Genomic DNA, 26,918 nt, shown 5'->3' with positions numbered 1-26,918 from the left:
AAGACTTAATGCTCCAGCTCCGTTCTGGGTATACCTGCCCGGGAATCGAAGCTGGGCCGTGGCTGTGGGCTCCTAGCCACTACACCACAGCATTAACTCATGGTACAAGTCGTTGCCCTCGCGGGTTCTCTCCCCCACACTGGCAAACACTGAGTAACTGCCGTGAGCTTTTGCCACGTTGTTGATCAGTTCTATGATCACCTCCAGGATTCCTGGATGGTTGAGGTTCCCCACCCGAGCTCGCTGTGTAATCAGTGCAGTCCATTTACTCCAAGTGGCATCAGTAGCATGATGGGTAGAGGGAGCTGTCCCTTTGAACATCCAGTGACTTTGCGATGCTTTGCATTTTTACATATTTCTGCCCAGAGGGAAAGATAAAAACTGTCTGCGGCCATACCACTCTGGCAACACCTGATCTCAGAAGCTAATCAGAGTCGGGCCTGGTCAGTTCTTGGATGGGAGACCTCCTGGGAATACCGGGTGCTGTAGGCTCTTTAACTCCCAATACCCCACATGATGTTATGAAGTGGAATATCAATAATACAACAACAATCATAAAACTGTAACAAATATTAATTACCGTTAGGCATCTAATCCACACAAACATTCAGGTTGCTCAATTTTGGTATTAGATAAGAGACTACTGATTGCCAATGTGTAGTCTAAAAGTCTTCTGAAGTAGCATATAAACTGTTAAACTCGTGGCACCAAGCACTTGGGTTTTTCTAAGAGAGTAATGAACAAATAAAGAAGTACAACATTTAGGATTGAAGGCAGCCTTGTTGAGTGTTTTTTACTGGTTCCTACAACTTGTAAATATGGGCCATTAACCCTGCATTTTCTAATTAACTGGTTATAGAGATTAAATACATTTTTATAGTTTAAAGACTTTTCACTGAAAGGTGCGCAAGTCAAACACTTGATATCCTACAGCCATGTGACTACTAAAAATGCACAAGTATTTCCATGTACTGCAAATTCTTAAGAAGCTATATTTAAAATAAAGTGTAGAAACACAGTAGGTGTTACTTGGGTCAGGCACTCCTAAATGCTGCACAAATCATTCAAACCTTTCATCAGTCCTGTCCCAACCCTGAAAACAAGGGCTGCCAGTAGCCAAGAAATAAAATATAATGTTACAAAAGAAGGCATATCAAAATATCAAACTACACTTGCATGAGGTGAGTGCAAAGTTGAAGAAAGTTAAAATCTATGAAAAAATTTAGATTAAGGATTACAATACTTGATCAACTTTACACAGCCTGAATTTGCAGCTGTTTTTTGCTCTTAACTCCCTCCTGCCCAGATATACTGACTTCCTCCAAGAAAAGGAGTTCTCTTACACAAAATGTGTCATGTTCACGTAATTTTTTTCCTATTATTCTGAACAAAACAGTTTTGCTGGCAGAGATTGTGGGTTCGCAGGGACATTTAAGCTTTCATTAAACTGGAAAGCAGTCAAGTCTTTGTGTCTACAAATTTTACATTTAATAGTTCCACAAATTTGGCAAAGTTCACAATGACGCCTAGGATGTCTTCACCAAATCGTAGACATAAATATGGAAATCATCATCAAACTTGATGAAATAGACAGATGGTTTGGCTTCAACTTGATGAATGACCATGCCAGTTCGTTTTGAGCCATCTTCTTTGGCATATTCCACTTGTTTGCCTACCAGGCTGTCCACAACTTCACCTGGTTCCCGTTCTGCAGGAGGTGAATCATCTGTAACACAGAAACAGTGTACTTTGGTAGGCATAGATGGAATTTCAGTATACAGAAAACAACATCAGACTCATCTGAAAAATCAGTAAGGATCTATTAGAACTTTCAAATACACAGTGTACTGTTAGTTTTGTTCAGGCAAACACTTAATAACCAGTGTACTTCTGGAAACTACAATAGCATACATTTTTAACCTGACAGTAAAACAACAGTTCAATTTTACAAAGTCAAAACCAGCACTTTTGGTTACTTAGACTATCTTTTATCAAGGCTTACATACATCTTATAAAAATGTTTGTGCATTACTTAATCAAAGATGCCAGAAGGAAATAGACAGGATCTCATCAGCAAACCCTTCTACCTCCTACATACACATTACGTGATGTTTGAACATATGCAACAAGCACACCTCTAAGATGTCTATTAAGTGTAACCTTTTTGTTAAAAAGGACATTTGATTTGACATTAGAATATTTACCATTAGTAAAGTCTAACCATATTATTTGCTTGGCTAGCAAGATCTACCCAGAAGTACACCTATATTTTTGGACAATGTCTATGCCAAATGTGGACGCAAAAAGACAAGTCAATTACAAAACAAATAAGCAGTAGTAACAGTGTATTGGAGAACTGGAAGCTAACCTCACAAAAAAACCCACTACACTCCTTCCCTACTTTTTTTAGGATGTTTCTCTGAAAATGGACAGTTCCTCCATTAATGCATCACAAATAGTTATCATTCTCTTAAAATTCTCTCAAAAATCAGTTTTATATTAACTGTTTATTGACAAAACATATCCTTAACACATTTTAATTTAGAAAGAATTGTGTAGTATTTACACAGCTTTATCAAATCCAGTAATGTATTTTCCCCTTACAAAAAAAAATGTTCAAAGAAGTTATTAACATTTTAGTGTCCTCACATACACAAAGACAAGCAACGACCTGTACTTGAGAAAATGAAATGAAACTTCCCTGTAAGTTTTAGTTTTAACACCACAGCAAATTCTAACATACTTACAGACATACTTCTAAGTAGACTAAAATCTGATTTGAAAAATACTACTACTGTCACCATCCAAACATTAATATAAGGACAATTCATACTACTTGAAAATCATCCAGGTTCAGGGAAGGCAGCACATACTTTGAAGAGTTTTAGAAAGAGAGAGAAGCAGAAGGTGGTCACTTGACTTTATTTTGTTAGGAACAGGAAGGTCATGTGTCGTTAACATCTGTGGCTACTACATCAGCTACTACAGTTATCTGATTATTAATTTGACCTTAAGTTATCTAGTGTATTAGATGTGTGGGAGACATCAAACTGAAGTATTATTTACAAGCTTTCCTTTTTTTTTTTTTTATTTTTGTACAGAGTACCCAATACTCTCCAACAATATTCTGCAAAATTTCTTCGCGTTATTAGGAAAAGCCACAAAAACTTCCACTTTAAGAAACAAGGAAAAAACATTCCACTAATCTGCCCATTTTTTTCTTCATCTTGCAACATGTGGAAGAAAATGAACTTTCATAGTTTAAGCACTTCTTTCCTGACATAAACTACTCAAAAGTTTTCCACTTTGAAGACACCTATCACAGCTAAACTAATTTGACTATGTTAGTTAGCCCCCAAATACTATTCTTTTAAGAACAGCTTCAGAAATACAAATCAATAGCAATCTCTGTGAGCTACGATACCTCTTTCTATATCAGAACAACAGTGGAAAGTTTCTGGTTCATCAGTTTCTACTTAAAAACTCCAGACAGAACCTCTTCCACAGTAGCAAGTACATACTTTCAGCAAAGTTAGGAATAATTATGGAAAATGACCTTCCTCTACTTACAGTATACCCTTCTGCTGATTAAAAATGAAATTTCTCAACAGTGAATTCTTATCTTCATCACCTGCAAACTTAGCCAGTGTGCTTCTGAGTACTTGTGTCTAGATGACTTATTAAAACAATGAAGAGAACTGGCCCTAAAATGGAGCCCTGGGAATCTCAACAACCTGATGTAACCCCACTTACTACAACACTTTGACACCAACACATCAGCCAACTGTTCATCCACAAATTTGCTTTTCCTTAGTCCTTATGCAGAGGATCTCAATTACACAATTGCCAAATGCAAGCTCCATGCAACCCAAATGCTATAGAATCAAATCTGGAATTGTATCCACAATCAGCTCTAGTTGAGATACTTGTAGTATCTCTAGTACTGTATCTAAAGTGAGTGAGCAGTTTTTAAAGAAACAAACAAATAAACCACCCCCACAACTCCTCAGATCAACAGAACTGCATTTGTACGAAACCATGTTCACAAAAACAAACTCCCACATCCATAAATAAACAACAGGTAAATATTTATATTAAAAAGTGATACTTTCCAGAAGAAAAAAAAAATTAACTGGCCTACTTACTTGAATCAGGCATAATGCGAAGGTCACCCTCTTTATAATCATCTAAGAGTTGGTACATGTACAAGACAGGATCTTTCTCGTAGGTAATATAAAACCATGTGTTCATAATAGGAGCTCGAGCCAAGACCATCCCCCTCCATTCATCTTTTGAGCCATCTTCTGTCTCAAACATATGTTCCACAGCTTTGCCAATCATTGTGTCTGCCAGGTGGGCATCACTAATTCGAGATGAAGCTGCAATGACAGCATTCCATAAGTTCATTCAAAAGCTCAGATACATGCCATTGGGAAAAACAGTTTTTTTCATGATTCACAAATTTTATTCAAAGTTAGTTATTTCACATACAAAGTAAATAATGTCAATTCCAGACAGTTTAATTAGTGAAGAAACATGGAATTTTAGGAGCATTGTTAAAACAAATCATTGTACTGCTCAAGATCAAATAATCATAATGCAAGGTAACAGAAAACCAGTGCAGGCCACAGCAATGAAAACTCTTAATATTTCAGCTAGGTATTGGGCAGGGAGTAGGTCAGGAAAGCAGGAAAAGGAAGAGAAGCCAAACACAGGGAAGTTCTAAGAAGCTGAAGTCTTTGAAAATGCTTTCTGCTGCTATTAGAAATACTTAAGGGAATGTACAGAAGGAAAAATATCACTGCTAGACATGCTGCACACAGCATAACCAAGATCACAGAATCACAGAACTGTAGGGGTTGGAAGGAAACTCCAGAGATCATCTAGTCCAAACCCCTGCCAAAGCAGGCTCCCTACACCAGGACCTACAATTTAAATGTTAATGGAAAAATCAAAGCTAAGTTTTCAAAATCTTGTTAAGGTAAGAACCTAAGCAAAACCTACAGAATGTACTATAGGCTATTTAAAGACAAAAAAAAAAAAAAAACCTACTGGATTCTCTGGTATTGTCAAATATTGGTAAAATCCGAAAGTGTAAAACTAACACTAAGGATTACTCTGCCTTTAACAAGAATTTATTAATAAAATCTAAGTGTTCAGATGTCATCTTGGGGGTGTGAGGAGACACTGAGAGAGAATATTCAAAAATAAGTGTCAGCTTAAATGTGAGTATTTAAGAAAAAAAGAAATACTTACCAACTCTGTCTGGAAGGACTTCAAGAGCAGAAACTCTTTCATCTTTGTGCAGCTCTAGTCCATATACACAATCAAATCCATCATACTTTATAAGATAAAGAGAGGGATTTACAGGAACTTGGTCAAGAACTGTGCCCTTCCACTGTGTTACAGGTCCACTCCCTTCTTTCCATCCATGTTGTATTCTGCAGCCTACAATGTTTCTTCGTGGCTGAGAAATAGGTTTGCTTGGTCCCACATTGTTTCTGTGCTTTCTGTACACAGATACAAACAAAATATTAAACAAGTACATATTCAAAATTCTACTCCGGATAAGAAGTGTATACTTTGCCTATAGCACAGTGTACCTTACTGAAATAAAACCATAAAGCTTATTACACCATGCTGGAAAAAAAAACACAACAGAAACATACTAAAAAGTAGTGGATTACTCCCAACAACATTTTGTAATGCAAGTTTCATAATTATAGATCTAGTCTGCTTAACAACAAAATTGCTACACTACCAATTGTAAAACTCACCTGATCACACCTCAAACCACAACGTCATGTAACTTTACCATCTTGTTTCTCTCTCTTGTGAATAGAAACCTAAATCCCTTACATCAGGATGAAGAAATAGGTAAAAATATTTCTGTCAGGTGACTAAAATTCTTCTTAGGCATTTCTTTTTCTCCTGTAACCTGTGTTTTCAGCTGAAGGATACTTAGCTTGTTTCTGCACTTATTCTGGGGTTGAAATATTTTTAAAGGTATGTCAGCAATAAAATTCCTCTACCATTCCCTTTTATTGCAACAGTTAAAATGATATGTAATGATAATGGCAACAGGAGGCTTACTGAATTGATTAAATACATTTTTCTGCCTTTCTTGTTTTCACAGAAGTTGCATGAAAATTCCTTCTAGTGAACATCAGCTGATCTGATCAGCAATCACGTAAACTACTGGACAGTTTCAAAGCACTAACAGCTTCATACACAGTATAATGGGGATAAGAAATTAGTACTGTGTCTGTTTTAGCATGTTACAATAATTTTAATTCTTAAAATGATTATTTAGGAGGGTGACATCAAAATAGTTGTGAGCCTCAACTAATACTAAAATAATTGTTTTGATTAGTTACTACCTGTTACATCATTTATATGGCAGTTAAATATGCAATAACATTCTTGAAAGCAACATCTAAAGAATGAAAATAGGTTGGAAACAAAATATTCTTCTTTAAAGACAGCGGTAATTGAAGAGAAATGTCTCAAAGAATGATCAGAGCTCACTAAGCAGTGTTACGTATGATAGAGATACAAAGAAAACAAGTAACAGGAAAGTCTCCTGCTACAGAATAATGCACTCACTATATGAATCTAGAATGCATTAATGTTGAAAATGTATTCAAAATTCTGTCCAAAAGAAAGATGTATGGTTATTCCATCAGTTTATTATTTCACTAGATTGTCCCACCTCCAGAAAAAAGATCTTAGCAGGAACTTCAGTAGTATAATTTACCAAAATTCCTCTTTTATGATTTGACTTTTTCAGCAAGAGAAGCCTACAGTATTTGTAGTCCTAACTTCTGACAGCACAAATTACTATGAACTATCTGGCTGAGAGTCTAACAGATGGTTTCAATTTTATGCAGAAACCGGAATGCGTTTTCAAATTCTTGCTCAAGTGTTTCTTTTTTTAAAATTACAATAGTACCAGTTAATACTTTATTACAACTAAGTGAGATGAGACAATAGAGATGAGTTTTATATTTACTTAGTTCTAATGAGTCTTAGTTACATTTACGGTAGGATAAAACAAACTGAAGTTAAAAAAAATCTGAAAATAGTTACAATAACATCAGCTTTTTAAGTTTGTACATACTGCTAATTATCTGATTGTTGACAAGTTTAAAGATACTGTTCAATGACAATTGCTACTTTTCACCTATAGAGTATAATCTCCCGGTAATGTTTAAACTATTAAGTGGAAAGCTTCACAGTCACTCCAAATGATATGATAGGAAAATACTACATAGGTGAGTCCAAACTTGGAGAGGGCAAAAAGCATTGTAAATGTAGTTACAAGTCAAACACCAGACAAGTATACTTGCAGACAAAGCTGTTTTTGAAGGCTGTTCCACTAAACAGTCTTTCACTTTCATTTGCAGTATTTTTTAATGCAAGAAATGAGATCTTTAAACTAGTACATTTCCAAGGAAAAATTCTATTTTCTTGCATATGAACATGTATTAAGAAAGAATGTATAGCTTTTTAAGTAACAGCTACAAATTTATTTTTATACAAGACAAAAAGTAACCAACCCAAGTAACTCCTTAGCAGTACACTGTTTCTGTAATATACTAATAAGAATATAAATAACTTCCTGAGATGCTATATTCAGAAGACCCAAAATATTTACCTCATTAAAAATTCTACTCAGATTGAGGTAACAATTTTTCTAGATACATACAACACATGCAGAAAGACAAACCAAAAAACAGCAAGACCTAGAAATAGCTCTCAACACATCAGATATATCCTCAGTGTGTTTCAGATTCTCTTCTATATCTTGAAGGCATTAAGCTGGTAGGGAAAACCTTGTAATGTGGAAAGGTTTAATTATTGAAACCAGGTTTGCAGACACAACACAGGCAGAAAGAAATCTTCCTATTTCTTCAAATTTTGTTTAGATGGTCCTCATACAAACTTTAATTTGGCAGCTGCCATCAGGAAAGAACAGTGTACAGCAGAACTACTTTGGATGGGCAGCTGAGAACCATTACTTCAGGATTGTGCTTACAAGACAAACTGGTATTTATAAAAGGAGCATGGCATTCTCTAATAGTCTAACAAATTGTCCATTTAATTATGTCTTTAAAAATTTAAACTTTTTTCCAGCTCTCAGAGAAACATGATGAAGTAGAACTAAGGAAAGAAACAGCAAAGGATGAAAGAAAGCCATACCCCTAGGATTTGCAAACAAAACAAAATAAAAACAAAAACAAAGAAAGGCAGAGCTGCAGAAGAACTGGGAAGAAAACTCTGAAATAGTGTAAGCACAGCATAATGGTCCAAACAATTTCAGGCTTTCATGATATAAAGCAGAAAAGCCATTAAAAATAGGACACTTGAACTTATTACAATTGAGATATTATTACAGACTACCACCAATAGCAGGATGGCAATGAGAGAATTATTATTAACTAGTTTTCACAATATTCAGACTATGAGCCATGTTAGACAAAGTGCTTTCTGTACTCCCTCAAAACTCATCACTCAATAGCAAAACTTATGACGCTGAAGGAGCCAAGATGACAAGTTAGTTTAAAGAGGGATCAGAAATTCAAAAGGCTAGGTTCACTGGCAGTTAAACTGTCGGTACAACTGGCACCTTGAGATCCTCAAATTGCAAACTACAGGAAATGCAGAGAGAAGAAAGGATTGATACACACATCATTTCTCGTACTCTTTTCTTAAGCACCAGGTGTGGAAAAAGAATGAGATCTGAGACACTACTAGCTGATCTGATGCCAGTAAGGTCAGCTTCATATTCACAAAGATCATAACTATCCATTGACACCATCTGGAAGATCTGTCCTTCTGCAACTGACCTATAACCATGTGGGAATCCTTTCCAAAGCGTTCAACAGTTGACCACCACTTAGTGATCAGTTCAGAAGAGTAATCCGCACTGCTCATATGATCACTTCCTTGAATCACGCTCTCTTACATGCTCTCAGCTCTTCCCTCTGCTACAAAAATTCTAGAGCATGTATGAAGTCTCTCCTATGGCCTAAACATACCAAAAAAGCTCGTTCCTCTTGTCTTATTTAAAATGAGGATTATAAAAGTCATGGTAACCAAATCGACAGCAAAGTACGCATTACTACTTACTGTCTACTGTAACAGCTCAGAGTGTTATAAGTACGTATTTTTAAGAATTGTCCATATCTCACTTTCTTACTGTAAACTACGTATGTGAACAATTCTCTGCTAGTCTCTTATTCTGATAAGTCAGTGAACAGCACGTATCTTTGTTTAGCACATAAAACCTTTACTAAATGATCCAGAAACTAATGAACTAGGCTAAATTAACATACAACTAAGCTGGACAGTTAAGATAATTCCTCAAAATCATAGCATATAGCCTTTATGCTAACAAACGCAGAACCTATTTAGGTATTTAAAAGCTGTATATCAACACAACAGTAAAGACAAATCTAGCCACCCTCAAGTACAAAAGGCAACCCACCTCTGATAGTCTTCCCATCATACACTCCTTTCTCTGAGCGGTTGAAAAAGAACAAGAGAAATTAAGTTTTAACCAACTCTACCTGCCTCTAGACAAATAAACGTATGTCTCTGCCATCTACGTAGATAGACAAGAATGGATAATGATGAGTTGTTGGAAGGGATTAGAGTAGTTTTACATCAAGTGTTGCCTCTGGGAAACAATTATTACTTACTCAAATATGTTAAATCACTGAAAACACACTTGCTTGGCAAACTGCTTTGGATTGATGCATGTCATATCACCATTATTGGACTTTACACTTAAAATGGAACTATTAACTTTTTAATATGTTTTACACTAAAGCAACCTAGATTTCTCCCACCAGAGATGCAGTCAGATACATCTCACTGTTTGACACTAAGATTAATAATGCCCAGAGTATTAACTGTTTTCTCACAGCTACTCAGCAACATTCAGCTGCTAATACTTAAAAGATCTTGTACAGGAAATAATGCACGTCACGAGAATGCATAAGAATATAGCCTTCACACATGAACAGCAGCCTTCTAACAGACATATTTCAGTATGTTCTTTATTTTAGAAAAGTGAAAAATCCTTTTCAAAACTACAGTTCTAGTGAATGGAAGATAAAATACACCTAAAGTTACTTCCATACTGGTCTACGAGTAAACATGCTTTACAATTTTTGTCAGCTTGTTAACAATGGGTGAACATTTTGCCAGATTGTTAAGAGGTCCCTGAGTATATGTGACCAGTTTCTGGCTTGCAACTGCTTCTCTCTCAATTCCAGAGTAATTGTAAATTGTAGTCACAAGATAATTTCACTGTAACATTCAAAAATGATGCATAAAACTCCCTTAGTGGCTTATTCTTTCCTACCAGTAAGAACTGAAGTCTGACTGCACAAATAGACTGAATGCTATTCCCTAAGTTCCACAGAAGTGATTGGAACAATGCAGATATATATCTAAAACAGTCTTTCCAGTTACAGACAGCTATATTTTTGTAAAAATATTAATAACTTACTTGTGGGAAGTTCTTTTCTTCATCATGCTGGCAGAAACTCCTGCATGACCTACAATATAAATGATGATGGAATTAATGAAAAATAAAAGCCTGTGCACAACGTCACAAAAATCTATATAAAAATATTATATAAAAATTTCCTTATGAACAGTAAAATGTACACAATTCAAAAACTTCATGTTGTGATTGATCAGTGAACTCAGTGAAAAGGTGCTACAGAAATAGGAATGGATTACGTCCTCATGAAGCTTGAAGAGTGATACAGCTACAGTAGCCAAAAAGAAAGCTGAACTTCACACAACAGGGACCTCAACGGTCTGTGTTCTAAAGAAATGGCCCAAACTGTTGAGATGATCAGTTAACTACCGCAGTTAAGTGAATCAACTGACTGTGCAACTGTCTGTTCTTACGCTAACCAAAAAATGCAAATGCATGTCTTGCTGAATTAATCAGACCAAATGTGATTCCGACTATGGAACATAAGAAAACTAAGCAATAAACAAAAAAGCCATGAAGAGAGCATGTCTCTTGAGCTAGCTTCAACTCACATATTCTTTCCAAGCAAACAAGAATGTCTAGCATTATGATGAGGAGGATCTAACAGACACAGTTAAATATATCATATTTGTACTGTGAATCAGCTGCACATCGCAATTACTATACTAATTCCACCAAGCATAACTTATACTTGTGATTTAATTGCTGTAATATTCTGCTAAATCAAACAGCAATTAAATGTCTAAAGACTTAAAATAAGGTGTTTAAAGAGTTACAACTTCCTTTTATGAAGTTGCTAAGAATCTGGTAAGAGAGTGCCGCACTCTTGCCAGTAGTGGGCATAATGCACAAGATAGTCCATGAAGTCACAGCAGAGACATCAAGCAGTACTGAGTGAGAATCCTGATTCAGTAAAACAGGCATTAATAAGAGTCTCAGAGTAGTTCATGCTGGAAAAAGTAAAAAAGGAAAAGTAGTGAAAACAATGGCTGCAGATGGGCTCCTTAAAGGTAAGGAACAATCAGTAAGTGCAAATAAAGCCTGGAAGAATCTAGCAGATAAATCTGAAATAAGGACAGAAATCTTTAATGTGATTTTTCATGGATAGAAGGGCATTGAATTTATTCCAGTGATAACTGGAATTAATTTGTAAACTTAAAAGCTTATAATAAGAGAAAGAAAAGGAGAAAAGAAGGCTAATGATGGTTGTTAGAATGTTGCTTGTGAACAGTACTTAACTAAGGAGATAACTTTTTTTAGCATCCAATTATTGCATGAAAGATAACACACAAGTGTTTTGCCACCCCAAGGGCAGTCTCAGACCAACTACAGTATATAATATTGAATATGCACATTCACCCATCACCCATGGATTAAGACTTAAGACAACCCTGGTTAAGTGGTGAAATTTCTCCCTCTGTCTGTGTCTGCTCTTCCCCTTGATCTTTTACTCATTTTTCTTCAGTAACTGTTGCCTATGTTTTCCTGACAGCAGTTGATAAGGGGAAAACACCTATGCCAAGTACCTATATTCATAATGATTAGCAACTAGTGTTAGAAAACTGCCAGTACCGAAATTCTGATATCAGGTCACCTCAGAGCCCTCTCCAGGCTGAACAGCTTTTTCAGCCCATCCTCACAGGAGAGGTGCTCCATCTCTTGATCATTTTTGTGGCCCTAACTTCATGTAGTTTGTGATTCCTCAGCCCTCCAATTTGTCAAGGTCTCCCTGCAGGATTTCTCCACCCTTGAGAGAGTCACCAGCTTCTCTTAGCTGAGTATCATTTGGACGCAGACTAAGTAAAATGGCAGATCATTTATAAAAATCTGAAAGAATTTGAAAGGTCTGGCTCTAGATTTTGAGCCCTGAAGAGCACTCTAGTGACAGGCTCTCAGAATGATGCAATCCCATTTACTATAATTTTTTGAGCCTGATGTATCAGCCAACTGCATACCCATCTCACTACATTTTTGTCTAGCTGTGTGCTGAACTGTGTTTCTCAAAAAATCCTGTGTTGGGCCTGGGAGTCATTCCTCAGTACTTTGCTGAGTAGGTGCATTCTTTGACTCTGTTTCACCAAAGCACACAAGCATCATACCAAGCTAACAGATGCTAAAAACAAAAGTCTACCAAGGGTTTGAGAGGTGACTTTTACTCTTTTTTGCTGACAGTTGAAGCTTGACAGCTCCTGAAGGAACTCCTGTAGTAAACTCTAAACTGAAGAGACCAACTAATGCTCAGCTCCTCACGCCAATATTTTAAACAGTTTATTACATAAGTTACAGCATTTAGAAACATCAAGTTTAAAAGAAGGTAAGATTATACGTATTTAAAAATCCTAATAGAACAAACCCACTGCACTACTGATTATAAGCCTATTGCCCTGAAGTCAATTCCATATTTTCCACTAACATTTCAGAAAGATGCAAACTAACTTTAAAGACATCTTAGGTTAAATTACTGAATTATGTAGCACTTCACTCAGCTAGCAGATCTCTAATTGTTGCAATAGTTCACTGATCAATGATTGTTTCTCTTCCTTAAGGGGGATGAAACAAGCGTCCATATGCTAATTTTAACCTTATATAACATGGCCAAACACAAAATAATCTAACATATTAGCCTGCCCAAGTCTTCCTTTATTCAGGACATCTGCTGCAGTGATAGTTTCTGCATTACAACTAGAAAGTTCAAGAGCATCCACAGACAATTCAGAATTGTAGCTACAATTCAAAGTGAATGGAAAGCGTCTTCGAGATGTAACTGATGACACTTTATTATTTATCACTGTACTACCACTAATCAAGATGCAGTGAAGAGATCCTCAATAACCCTTGCAATTATCAGTGAGAATTCTGAAATCAAGACATGGTGGGAAGGGCCCCAACTAACTACACATGTAGAATAAAACTCATTTTAACAGCTGTGGTACTGTTAACAGTTAAAAAGTCACAAAACAGATTTATCTGCCTGGTTTGTCTTTCAGCCACAGGAAGATGATGATATGTCTAGGTAAAATAGCAGTAAAACAAAAACTCTGTGTTAGGAAGTAGACTAGGAAGTGGACAGATTGTGAAGAGCTATGTCTGAGCAACAGTCATGATCAGGTTGAGAGCTTAAGGGTTAAAATCAAGGACTGGTCCAGTAAAGGACATCTAGTCGCTAGGGTTTACTACAGGCCACCTGATCAAGGGAGCCTGTTGACTGTGGATATTTAGCTGTAAGAAGCATCACACTCACAGGTTCTTGTCCTGATGGGGGATTTCGATCACCCAGATATCTGCCGGGATTGCAGTGACAGACAATCTGCGGGTGGCAGACAATCCAGGAGATTCCTGGAGTCTGTTAAGGATAACTTCCAGGTCTAGGTATTAGAGGGACCAACCCAAGGTGAAGCCTTATTAGGCCAGGTGCTCACTGACACAGAGGAGAGTATTAGAGAGGTTAAGATTGGAGACAGCCTGGACTGATAGTTACCATGCCCTGGTGGAGTTTGTGATCTGGAAGAAGGCAGGCCTCACACAAAGTAGAGTCAGTACCCCGAACTTCAGGAGAACAAACTTTCAGCTGCTGGATGGGAGCCCCTGGGAAACTGTCCCTAAGGGCACAGGAACAGAACAGATCTGGCAGCTCTTTAAGGACACCCTTCTATGAGCAGAAGAGTTCTCCATCCCCTAGGAGAAGAAATTAAGCAGAAGAGGCAGGCAACCAGTGTGGCTGAGCAAGGACCTGTACTTTAAACTGAGGGAAAAAAGAGAAACGTACAGGTAGCAGAAGCAGGTTTTGTAGTCTGGGAAGAATACAGGGAGATGGTCCACATGTGTAGAGAGATAAAATCAAGAAAGCCAAGGCACAGATGGAGTTGAACTTGGAAAGGGACATGAAAAATAATGAGAAGCAGTTGTACTGGTATATAGGCAGGAGGAGACAGACCAAGGAGTGTTCCCCCTCTGATTAATGAAGATGGAGAACTGACTTCCTCAGACATGGAAAAAGTTGAGGTGCTCAGTAAGTGCTTTGCCTCAGTCTTCACTGGTGCTTAGGCTCCCTGTGTCTGCCAGGACCCTGAACCTCTAGGTCCCGGTGACAGGAGCAGATTCTGTCCCACTGTAACAGTGGAACAGTCTGAGATTTTCTCATGAGAGTGAATTTATGTTAAGTACATGCATCCAAGGTTCTGAGAGAGATGGCTGATGTGGTTGCCAAGCCACACTCCATCATATTTGATAAATCGTGGTTGCCGTGGGAAAGCTCTAGTGACTGGAAAAAGGGAAACATTACTCCCATTTTTAATAAGGGAAAAAGGATGACCTGGAAAACTACAGGCTGGTGAGCCTCACCTCTGTGCATCATGGAGCAGATCCTTCTAGTAGTCATATTAAGGCACACATGACACAAAGAGGTGATCCATGACAGCCAGTATGGCTTCACAATGGGCAGATCTTCCCTGAGCAATCTGATGGCCTTCTGTGATGGAATGACAGCAGCAGTGGTCAGCAGAAGGACAATAGATACCACCTACCTGAGCATATGCAAAGCCTCTGACACGGTCCCTCACCACATTCTTCTAAATTAGAATGGTATGGATTTGAAAGATGGACTGTTTGATGAATAAGAACTGGTTGGCCAGCCACAGCCAAAGGGTTGCAGTCAGCAGTTCTATGTCTGGGTGGAGGCCAGTCAAAGGTGGTATCCCCCAGGGTTCAGTCTTGGGACTAGTGCTCTTCAACATTTTTAACAGTGACATAGATGATGGATTCAAGTGCACCCTCAGCAAGTTTGCAGATGACACCAAGCTGAGTGGCACAGTTGATACACTGGAAGGAAGGGAAACCATCCAGAGGGACCTCGACAGGATGGAGAAGTGGGCCTGTGTGAACCTAATGAGGTTCAACAAGGCCAAGTGCAAGGTGCTGCAGACTGGGGGAAGATCTCCTTAAGAGCAACCCTGTGGAGAAGGACTTGGGGATCCTGATGGACAAGAAGCTGCACATGAGTCAGCAGCGTGCGCCTGCAGCCCAGAAGGCCAACTGTATCCTGGGCTGCACTAAAAAAGGGGCGTCCAGCAGGGAGAGGGAGGGGATTGTTCCCTTCTACTCAGCTCTTGTGAGGCTCCATCTGGAATACTGCATCCAGGTCTGGGGCCCCCAGCAAAAGAATGATGCAGAGCTCCTGGAATGGGTCCAGAGGAGGGACACTAAGATGATCAGAGAAAGGCTGGGGGAACTGGGCTCATTTAGCTTAGAAAGGATAAGGCTCCAGGTAGACCTGACTGCGGCCTGCCAGTACTTGAATGTATAAACAGGCAGGTGAAAGACTGTTTACATAGGTTGACAGTGATAGGACAAGGGGGGATGGTTTTAAACTAAGACAGAGGAGGTTTAAGTTAGAGATTAGGTGCAAGTTTTTCCCTCAGAGGGTGGTGACACAGCAACAGGTCACCAGCAAGGTTGTAGATTCCCCATGCCTAGAGGAATTCAAGGCAAGGCTAGAGGAGGCTCTGGGCAGCCTGGTCTAGTGGTTGGTAAGCATGGCAGGGGGGCTGAGATCCTTTTCAATCCAGGCCATTCTGTGATTCTATGAATTGTCATATTACTATTTTTCCCATTAAGAAAGGTTTTTAAAACTAATTCTTTTTAAAAAATAACAGCTAAAAAATAAGGTATTTTTTAAAGAAGTAAATGAAGTTTTCAACCTTCAAAAACAAGTTTCTCAGCTGAAGACTACATACTACATAACACTAGGCCATATAACACTCAGCACTGCTTTAGCAAGATACACGCATTCTTATCTGTGTAACAGCATCGTGTGGAAGAACATTTCTTTATTAGGTACTTACACAAAAGGTCAGAGAAGGCACAAAAAAACCCAGTATATTCCACAGACAAGCACTACTAGTAAGAACAGGAAAATATACACTGAACAACCCCTGTCACACACAGGACTGGTGATACACTAAGTACCCATACTGCCCATCTCTTAATCACAGAATACCATCTGATCCTTGTCAAGACAAAACATTTGTTTCAAGCAGCTAATATGGGGCAGTCTTGAGGGGCTGTAAACATTATCCCTTTTAAGTGGTAAAGTCCATTAAAATAAATTACATTTAGAAATGCTGTTCCATATTTCTTTTCCCTACAGGAATTAAAAAAATGAACTTAAAGTATGAAAATTCTTTTAATGTTTTAGGACATACTAAGTCCTATGCATTTAATCTCTTCCCAAAGGAAAAAATAAAACTATTATAAAATAAGACAGAAAACTTATTCTTCACTGGCAATAGATATTTCTTCTTTGCTATTCAGAACCACAAAAAGCTTGTCAACTTTCTTTATCCAGCTGCTCATTTTTAAATTAATAAAATTTTAATGAATTACCTCTATAGTGTTGTATTGATAATGATACAGGTTCCTTTGTTTTGCAATAGGGAATAGTACATTAGTTTAAGAACCAATACGTTCGTTTAGCAAAAGGAATCCGTAACTGATCATTCTAAAACTTTCCATTTCAGCTTGAGTCTTTGTTTTTCTCAATAATTTTGCACTAAGAGCATAATAAATATTTTGATATTTTGTCTCAATGATTTTGCCTCACAGGAAGCACTGAATCACAACAGAATACTTTTATCTTTTGCCTCATATTGTGCAATGACATTTTCCTTGGGTTCCACAAACATTGCTTTTAAAAAAGTGGCTCACTATGGCCTAATACAAATTGGAAATCTTCCAAATTGGGGAAGTGTTGATGAAAGTGGGTCAAAGATTTCAGTGATTAAACTGATGGTGAAAAATAGGAAGTAGGAGGGCATTCAAACACCCTAAGTACTACTGAGCGTGCCCAAAGGGACATTAGCACATATCTATGAGTCCTTGAGAAAGAATGAATATGTATGCCACTGTACTGCATATATGTGTCTTAATAGTTCAAATGTGGAACTTGAACTCAGAGGGTGTGCCTGCTGTATGCAGCATGAGGAATAAAGGAATGCCACTTTTTAACACCACACTGGAGTTATAGAGTTTTCTTCCCAGATTCCAGATTGACAGTACGTCTTTATGACTTAAAATGCCGACAGCAAACAAGTACTTCTTAACAAACATATTGCTAATATCCTTCTTCGACTAATGATTGTAGAAAATAAAGCAGTAAACTGGCTTACACAGATTCTGCTGAAATCCCTGGTAATGTCTAAACCCACCTGTCGCATTAATCATTCTTCATCAAATGCTCAATTCACAGCCAAAAGATAAATTTAAAAATCCCTATTTCAAGGATTACACCTTCAGAAAAATCTTTCAGTAGAGAAAAAAAATAAATGTGATCACAAACGGTAATGTAGTTGCCGATGTTACCAGATGTTAATACTTGCCAGAGAAGAATGTCATGATTCTCGTTTATTATATATATGGCACAAATGTCAATGACTGAATCTGTTTTCAATTCACATTCTTTACCTTTTATTAAATACAAAATGACATGTTCTAACTAAAACAGTACATGAAATGCCATATTTTAGGTAACATTCCAAATGCTCTATGTAACTAAACGTCCTTGCGCATAAAAATAGAAGAGTAAATTAATACTCAATAAGAATTAAAAGTAAATGCATTTGTTTTATGCTTCTTTGTAACAGACAAGACAAAATTGAGTGAATCTGATGGAGAAAATATGTATTGACCATGGGAGCATGGAAAGATATATTTTTCTTAACAGAATGTGAACACCAACTCCCAGTCAGAAGCAACAGAACTAAACATTTCTTACATGGCCAGTTTTTTTTTTTCTTTTCTTTTTTTTTTTTTAAACGCCACTTCAGCTCAAAAACAGACTATTAAGAGAAGTCTTTAAAAATTCAAATTCAAAACTAGAAACTGAGTAATTCTGCCTCACAAAGACAAAAGAAAACAATAAAACAAGACAGTAATACTTTATCTCAGTATTCTGACTCTAAGGAATGTAGGTGTTATTTCAGCTGAGGAGTAGCAAAAAGGAGATCATAGTAAAGGATGGAAGAAAGCTACTAGCAATGTCTTTACTATTATCATATTTTTCTCTCTTTGAGCCATCAAAATCAGACAAGCCTTTCAAAACACACCACAGAATTTCACTTCTCTCAATATTATTTCACTTCTCTCAATATTCCCTGTATTTAAAATTAGCAGCAAAAGCTGGACTTTTAAAAGCTGAATTTCAGAATCTGCTGTGGTGGAAACAGCAGTAATCCCATAATTATTTTTTTTTTTTTATCTGGGGGCTACTTTAGAATTACCTTCTGGGACCTAAAAGCATTCTTATGTGCACCTAATACTGACCAACCACAACTTTAAAGGGATTGGGGAAGGAATAGGGTTCTTTTCAATCAAAACCAATGAAGAGTACTAAGACAAAATAAATCTCTTACTCAGCTGAAATATGTCACTGAAATCCTAAGTGTGTCACATCTTGGACCAAGTCTGCAGGGGCAGAAACCTACATTTGCTTTTAAGAGGGAAAAAACAGATAAGCATCTGCATCGTTAAAAGTCTATTAGTTTTCTTCACTAAAATCACCAACTTCATTTTCAAACCATTATGCCTGCTTCAGACAATCAGAGTTTGCTGGGATTCTGTGCCTCTAGAAGATAACTGCTAAGAAGAACTGTAGAAGACCACGGGCTTCTTACAGTATTAACAGACAATCTACACAAAGGGTCAAACACTAGGAGTAAACACAACACGGGTAAACAATTTATTTTACAGTCTACTGTAATACATAGTGTTAGTAGTCTGTACTTCCCTCTATTGAGGATAGATATGCACGAACACAATATACACAACAGCTGGCTGATCTACCAAATCTGTATCCTGGAAAACTTCTCTACACTTCTGAGAAAATCAGAGACTGTAGTCATGGAAGCTGTTGTGATAAAAACCAAACAAAAAAACAAATCCTTCTCTTCCCATTCTCAATCCTGTCCTTTATTTCTCAATATAGAACTATGAAGCACGATCTTCTTTAGAGTTAGGATTTCAGAAAGCAAAGTTTTTTATTCAAATGTATCTTTACACTTTATAGCAAAGAAAAGTACTTTCTTTGTAGGCAGGCAGGACAGATGAAAATCAGGTTTTAAATCAAAGAAGCTGCTATACCTGCAATGTCACTAATCAGTAAGTCTCTACCACCATAAATTGCAAAAAGCTTTGGTAATGTATTAATTTTAACAGTAATCCTCATCACCCACATGAATGCCTGACACAGCCTGTACATGATCCCAAAGTCTCCTACAACTCCATGATTATATTGTTTTACATGATCTACAAATCAAAGAAAGCGTGTTAATTTGTTTTAAAAACGGAATAATTTCATGATTTCTCTTAAATTAGGAGAAAAAATAACAATAGAATATACCAACTTAATATACTCCCAAGATGATACTACTTCTGTTGGCAAGACTTTAAAAACATTTTTTGATTGGAAGTATCCAGCTGTTCTGCAAAAAGAAATTACCAGTTCACGTATTTTCTTGTAAGCGGCAACTATCTTCAAAAAAAGGAAGGCAATAAATGTCAAAATTGCAAAGACATCTGCATCAACACTGCTTAAAAGCAGCAAATGCTGTTTAAAAGATACTTATAAATGCACAAGAGTATTTCACAGTTGTTCAAACAGTATCGTGTAAGTACTAAATATCTCATTCCCTCCACAGTGATAATACCATTCTCAATTACTTTAAACAAAATAACTGCCAAGTCCAGTAATCACTTATGTGCTTGCTTTCTTCTGAAAACCTCTAGAAGAATAAATCCTATTACAATTATACTTATTAGGATCACTACTATCAATAGTAGGGTGAATATCCAATGTTCCCAAACTAGAAAAAACAGTAATACAATGAAGTCAATAAATAGTCACAAAGACTGCTCATATTTTTAATCCTAATACACAGAGCAGGTTTGATTTTGTGGCAACTAAAGGGCTAAGTCATTCTTACCTGGAAAACAAACTTATTAACATGCAACTGAGTGAAGAACAACTCTTCACCTCTTCACAAAGAAAAATCTTATAAGGAAGAGGCAGTCCTCACAACCACTCTGTCACTTGACCTAGTTGTACTTTTGACTTATCTGCCAAGGAGACAAAAAATACAACTAACCCACTAAAATCCTAATTCATATCCCATTGCAACTGTCTTCCTGACTTCAAAATGATTTTATTAACTCAGATGAACTCAATTATTATTTTTGCTTTTCTTTACAAAAGGGAAAGATCACTCTTAGTAAAACTACTGCTATAATAATGCTCTCTTTCTTGCTCAGAAGCTGTCTTAAAACAAAATCTACCTAACATTGCTGAGTTGGCTATGCAGTCCTTGTAAAGAGAAGTGCCTCCTACCTATCCATAATCAGGAAATAAAGAGCAGACAATTTCACCCGCATATTTCACTTCCTAAAAAGCAAGAAGCCAGCATATATAATGATAATGAAAAACAAGAAAAGGTCAGAAGCTGTCCACTTCAAGAAAAGAAAAGCTAGAGGCTGAAAGCTGGCAACACTGAAGCCAAGGCAAGTAGCTACGTAAGAGTTGATGATGACCGATTATATGTAACTTAACAGGTTGTATTTAGCTGACAGTGATCCTAAATTCATCAAATTAATATAGACTTAAGGACTTTTCAGCTAAGATCAGAAAACTTCATTGTGAAAAGTCTGCATAAGGATACGAAAAAGAAAATGGTGAATCTGAAGAAATAACCATTTTGTGTTAGATAAACTATGATTAATGGAGTGTACAAAATATGTTTGAAAATTTTAAAAATCATAAACAGTTGAAAGAACAAGCAGGAAGTAGTATTTTTTCTAAACAACACTGAAGTAAATTTTCAGTTTTTTTTTTTAATGTTTACCTGCATCATCATCCTTTGAATAAATTTTCATTTATGACACTTGAAATCTGTGCTGTAATGTTCTTGGTAATTGAGCATCACAATAAAGTTATTAGACAAAAATTCTTCTAACAATTTCCTTTAAAAATTTAAAGTCTGATACTGAATTCTTTTATCTTGGTGTAGCATTTAATTAATTAACACTTGTAAGTCAACAATACTGAAATCAAATACCAAATTTAAAGCTACTTTCTATTCTCTCACTAATATAATTCTCCTCTCACAAGTATTCTGCTGCTGTCAAGAAGGATCACTCCTCATTCGGCCGAATAAAAACTCAAAGCTAGTACCCAAGTCTTTGCAATGGAACATTCCTTTGGAACCATTTATTAAAAATATATGCAAAAGTCACATTTGAAATCAGTATGTTTCAAATGGCAGACAGCAAATTAAAATTAGTGGAAGCTAGCTGCATGCAAAAACAGTATGTTACCAAAAGGTTTCAGAGAAATTTTCCTTCATTACGTGCTTCAGTTCTGAATAAATTGGGCAAGCATTTGAAAACAGCAAAATAGACTTAGGTATTTTTAAAGATGACTGGCCTTTCCCGATTTTACATTATATTCAATTAGTTTATTGACATTTTTAGAAAAGCAACTATTCACAATGGTTGATTTTAGGTAATGTGCTACCTCACCCACCTACAAATATTTTTACTGTCTATTAATGACTTCCATTTCACTAAACAATAAAAATGGCATTTTTATTTCTCCCTGAAAAACATTAAATAATTTCACAGCACAAAAATGACTGATTATATAGAATGATTTACATTACTTAAAAGGTAACTGAAAAAAAGACTGAACTAGCTTAGTTTCTAGAGGACCACGTAGAAAAATACACAGCAATCCTTAGTCACCTCATGCTTTTATTGAAAATATTCATTGCTAATAATCCTTACTACAGAGTACACTAGACCAAGATTCATCAGTCTATTAAATTGTAAAATCTTAAATAAACCCAAATGGTGATAAAGCTTGCTTACCCACATTTTGCATTTATGTGATTTTGAAGTACTTGTGACTAATATTCAATTTTGATAGACACACAGTAGCAACAGTTTGTAGATCTACACAAACCTTTTTGTAATGCTTAACAGATACTCTTCCACAATTTTTGATGAAGTTTTACAGCAAGTTATAAATACATGGGATATACATTTCTTTCTTTTTGTTTTAGCACTTCTGGGATAAATAAAAGAAAAGGCCTCCTGCAAAAATGTCTATAAGTGTAGGTCTGTAACAAACTCATTTGTTTCCTCCTTATAATTGTGCTTAATTTACAGATCCATTAATATTTTTACATTAATAGGCTAGTAAACACTTATTGCATGCAGATCTGTAACATTAAATTAAACTTGCTCAAGTTTTTTTTGTCAGCTTCTGTAACATGCAAACACTCTTTTAAGATGCAAATAGTAACGCCTGTGTAAGGACACTAAAGCATAAAAACTATCTATGAAAGCAAGAATGCTTTTTACCTAGTGAAAGTAAGCAAACAAACAAAATCCACAAACCTGAAAAGCAGGCTTACCTGCATCAGCTCTGGATCGCTGACCTGGTGATTTTCCAAATGGGGTCTTCATTCATCTGTGTTTAAGTGAGCAGCAAAGCTGCTAGACTAGGGTGAAAATCCAGTTCTTTCCAGCTCTCAGGATAACTCACTCTTCGAATAGAAACAGCTACTTAATCCACTATTCAATCATGAATTTGTTCTTCCTCAAATGTAGAGGATACACTGAAAAACAAAACAGGTAAAGCGTTAAGTAGCTTGATTTGAGATTTAACTTAAAATAAGCATTAAAATGAAACAAAGTATTTCTTTACTTTCCTGAAAGGAAGTCACTGAACACATTCAGCAGAGGGCATGTAGACCAGAAGACAACAAAACAAACAATAAAAATACTACTTGAGTTTGAAAAAGAAATCCTTCAAACAGAAAAGGAAACGCTAAGATATCAAAAACATGAACTCCACTGCTATACTCAACTATCTGAATGAGTCACTGGTTTGTAGAAGACCTGCAGAAGCTCTTCGTGGTTCTCTTCATCTAAATTTATCTGATTCTTAAAGTATTTAGTCATCACATTCATCTAGATAACCAAAGAGGTAAGGGAGAACTTTCAGAAGTTCTGTTTAGGGTTTAAGTTAAAAGAAACCTTCTGACTACCTGGAAGTTTGAAGAACTGCAGGTCAGCAAGAGAACATGATCCCAATTTAAAAAAGGGCACAAGACAAAAACCTAGTAATTACAGACTTGTTAGTATAAATTCATTGCCTGAAAAAAATGCACTTTAAGGATACAGTAATCACCAGGCACAGACAGCATGGGTTCTTGAATGGAAAAGTCTGTCTCACTTATTTGGTAACTGTCCTAGTTTCAACTATTCACAACTCTATTCACAGCATCTAGTATAATGCTATGTTTCGGCTTTAGAAGAAAAACAATGGTGGTAACACATGAATGTTTTAAAATGTAAAATGATATTCCACATCGTGTGGCATCATGAAAAAACTATAAAACTGTGGGGATATTGATGATGAGGGTCATCTGCTTCTTGGGGACTGGCTGAGCAGGTGATGAGCAGCTGTATTACGTATTGTTCATTTTTAAAATATGCATAAATATTACTTGCATATTGTCATGGTTTTATGATTTTTGGCATTGGTATTCCACATCATAACATCATGTAGTGCATTAAGGGTTAAAAAGTAATGCTCCAGCTCCGTGGATCATTGATAGTTACGGGTATACCACCTGTCTCAGAAGAGAAGAACTACATTCCCCAGAGGGCTGTGTGATGCTTTGCGTTCTTACGTGTTTACGCTCAGAGGGAAAGATAAAAACTGTCTGCGGTCACGGGACGCTCTCTTCCCTTTGGGATGGACTCAGCAGTGGGTGCTCGCTGCCGTCCGCCTTCAGCGATAGCGTAAGGTCTTTTGTTTATCAGACACTCTCTCTTGCTCATTTTATTTATTAGCTTTAATTCCAATTATATTGTATTATATTGTGTTATTTTGCTTTCTGATATCTATTTAGTAAACTAGCTTTCCTCCTCAGATTGTTGCCGCTGTTTTGTTTCTAGGCCCATCTCCTTTTTCCCTTTCCCCCTTCCCCTTTCCTGGGGCGTGGGTCTGCGGGTCCCCCGCAACAATTGTCACGGAATCAGGCCGAATCTGCACATAAACCGTTGACAGGTAATATGTACTATGTAATAATTCTGCATAAATATATATTAGCATTGCTATCACTTCTCTTTTCCATCTTAGAAAATAGTTTCATCTCAATCTATGAGTCCTACTTCTCTACCACTCCCCTGGTTCTCTCAACCAACCCAGTGAACAGCTGAGAGAGGGTTTAGCTGTCTGCTGAGTAAAACCACAACAAGATGACCGAATTAATAGATGAAGGGAAGGTGGTGAATGTAGTCTCCCTATATTTTTACCAATGCTTTCAACTGTATCCTTTTGGATGGATACGTTTCCCACTGTATCCTTTTGGACAAACTGTCCAACTGTGATGAACTAGCTGCAAAGCTTGTGAATGGGGCTACACATGGCTGACAGTCACTTGCAGTGCTCCTCAGTGCACAATTTTTGAGCATTTTCAACGCTTCTATCAGTTATCTAGACAGAAAAGTTGAAAGCAGCCTTACAAAAAACTATCTGACAATATTAAACTAGAAGGCAGTGTTACTACCTGAAATAACAAGAGGCCCTGAGAAAGAATCTATGTTGATGGGAACGGTGGTCAACCAGCAACAAAATGAAGTTCCACACAGGAAAAAGCTGAGTTCTGCAGCTGAGATGGAGTAAAGCCAGAGAAAGAAAGACTGTAGACAAGTGGCAGGAAGAGCAGCTCAGCAGAGGGTTCTGCAGGTGCTGGTAACAAGCAGGCTCACCACTGAGCCAGTTAGTGTGCCCAGGCAGCCAAGGGGCAAACCACATTCTGGGACACATTAAACACAGCACAGCCAGAAGTCAAAGGAGGTGGAGTCACCCACTACCATTAGCACTGGTGCAGCCTCATCTTGAATACTGTGTACAATTCTGGGCTCCACGAAATAAAAAAGATGATAAAGTACTTTTAAATTTCCAGAGGTCAACAAAGCTGACAAAACACACATCCTACAGGGGGATGCTGAGGACACTTGGGTTATCCAATCTGGAAAGGGGAGGCTCAGAGGCATCCTCCTTACTCTTTGCAACTCCCTGAGGAAGGAAAGCCTAGAGGGAGGTGATAATCTCTTCTCCCTTGTCACTGATGGCAGGATGTGGTAATGGCATAAAGCAGTGGCAGGTTCAGACTGGGCATCTGGAAAAATTTGGGTGTTTAAATGTTTTTTCCTGTGTAACATGAGGGTGGCCAAACACTGGAACAGAGCTGCTAGACAAGTGGTTGATTCCTTGTTATTTACGGAGCACCAGGATAACAAAAAACTGCAGGTTGGGACAGATCATTATAGAACCCTTAAGGCTTGGAAGGGACCTCTGAAGGCCATCTAGTCCAGCTTCCCTGCAATGAACAGGGTCACCAGAACTAAATAAGGTTGCCTAGGCCTTACCCAGCCTCGCCTTGAAAGTCTCCAGGGATGGGGCATCAACCACATCACTGGGCAACTTCTTTTAGTCCCTCACCACTCTCATTGTAAAATATTTTTTTCTTTATATATCTATTCAAAATCTACTCTCTGAGCTTGAAACCATTTTCTCTTGTTCTATTACCACAGATGCTGCTTAAGAGTCTGTTCCTTTTTTTCCTGTAGCTCCCTATTATATATTGAAAGTCCACTGTCAGGTCACCTTGCAGCCTTCTCTTCTCCAGACTGAAGAACCTCAGCTTTCTCAGCCTATCCTCATAGAAGAAGCATTCCATCCCACGGATAATTTTTGAGACCTTTCTCTGGACGCGGTCCAATAGGTCTATGTCTCTCCTGCACCAAGGATTCTGCATCTGGATGCAGTACTACAGATGATGCCTCACCAACACAGAGGGGCAGGATCACCTCCTTTGACTTGCTATCCACATATTCTTTGAAGCAGACCAGGATACAGCTGGTATCAAATTTAAAGATAAGATCCTTTGGTTTGTTGCTGTGTCCTTTCCAAATACCCACCCTTTTAGCCCCGTTTCCTTAAGAAAGATCATTGTAGTAATGTTCTCTAATCTTTTATTCAGAAGCTGGTCTTTTCCCTTTTACTTCAGTTTTGGAACCTGCTGTGAGTTTTGACACACAGGTTAAAAATAGAATACCTCTAAACGAGTAAACCAACTAAGAGACAAGGAGTATCTTGTTTGTGTCTTATTGAAAAACAATGTAACAGACATGCCTTGAGGTATGATAGAAGTGCTAAGCCGAACCACTTAAATCTACCAGCATTTGCCAGTTCTTCCATAACTAACATTCCTTAAATTCTAAGCATATTAGAAATATACAAAGGCGCACTCCTTAGAATAAAGAGTAATACGGAGACAAA

General features: G+C 37.2%; 1 protein-coding gene and 1 pseudogene across 2 annotated transcripts in view; one reads left to right on the top strand and one right to left on the bottom strand.

Moving 5' to 3' along the window:
• Nucleotides 1-383: 383 nt before the first annotated feature.
• On the top strand, nucleotides 384-492 carry LOC136051342 (5S ribosomal RNA; annotated as a pseudogene).
• An 82-nt stretch (nucleotides 493-574) lies between these two features.
• The window catches only part of SPIN1 (spindlin 1), a 57,326-nt gene continuing 30,982 nt past the window's right edge, over nucleotides 575-26,918 (bottom strand). For both annotated transcript variants that reach the window (XM_065740674.1, XM_065740675.1), the window contains exons 2-6: nucleotides 22,975-23,178; nucleotides 10,520-10,568; nucleotides 5,257-5,510; nucleotides 4,146-4,379; nucleotides 575-1,726 (exon numbers count right to left, since the gene is read on the bottom strand). In XM_065740674.1, coding sequence (XP_065596746.1) covers nucleotides 1,527-1,726; nucleotides 4,146-4,379; nucleotides 5,257-5,510; nucleotides 10,520-10,568; nucleotides 22,975-23,026 — 789 coding nt within the window. In that variant the 5' untranslated portion in view covers nucleotides 23,027-23,178 and the 3' untranslated portion in view covers nucleotides 575-1,526. The remainder of the gene's footprint in view (nucleotides 1,727-4,145; nucleotides 4,380-5,256; nucleotides 5,511-10,519; nucleotides 10,569-22,974; nucleotides 23,179-26,918) is intronic.

Source organism: Cyrtonyx montezumae, unplaced genomic scaffold (genome assembly GCF_038088225.1).
Source record: "Cyrtonyx montezumae isolate F1298 unplaced genomic scaffold, pur_monq_1.0 scaffold_29, whole genome shotgun sequence".
Classification (NCBI taxonomy): domain Eukaryota; kingdom Metazoa; phylum Chordata; class Aves; order Galliformes; family Odontophoridae; genus Cyrtonyx; species Cyrtonyx montezumae.
The sequence above is the reverse complement of the archived record's forward strand: the minus strand, read 5'-3'. Positions and strand labels throughout refer to the sequence as shown.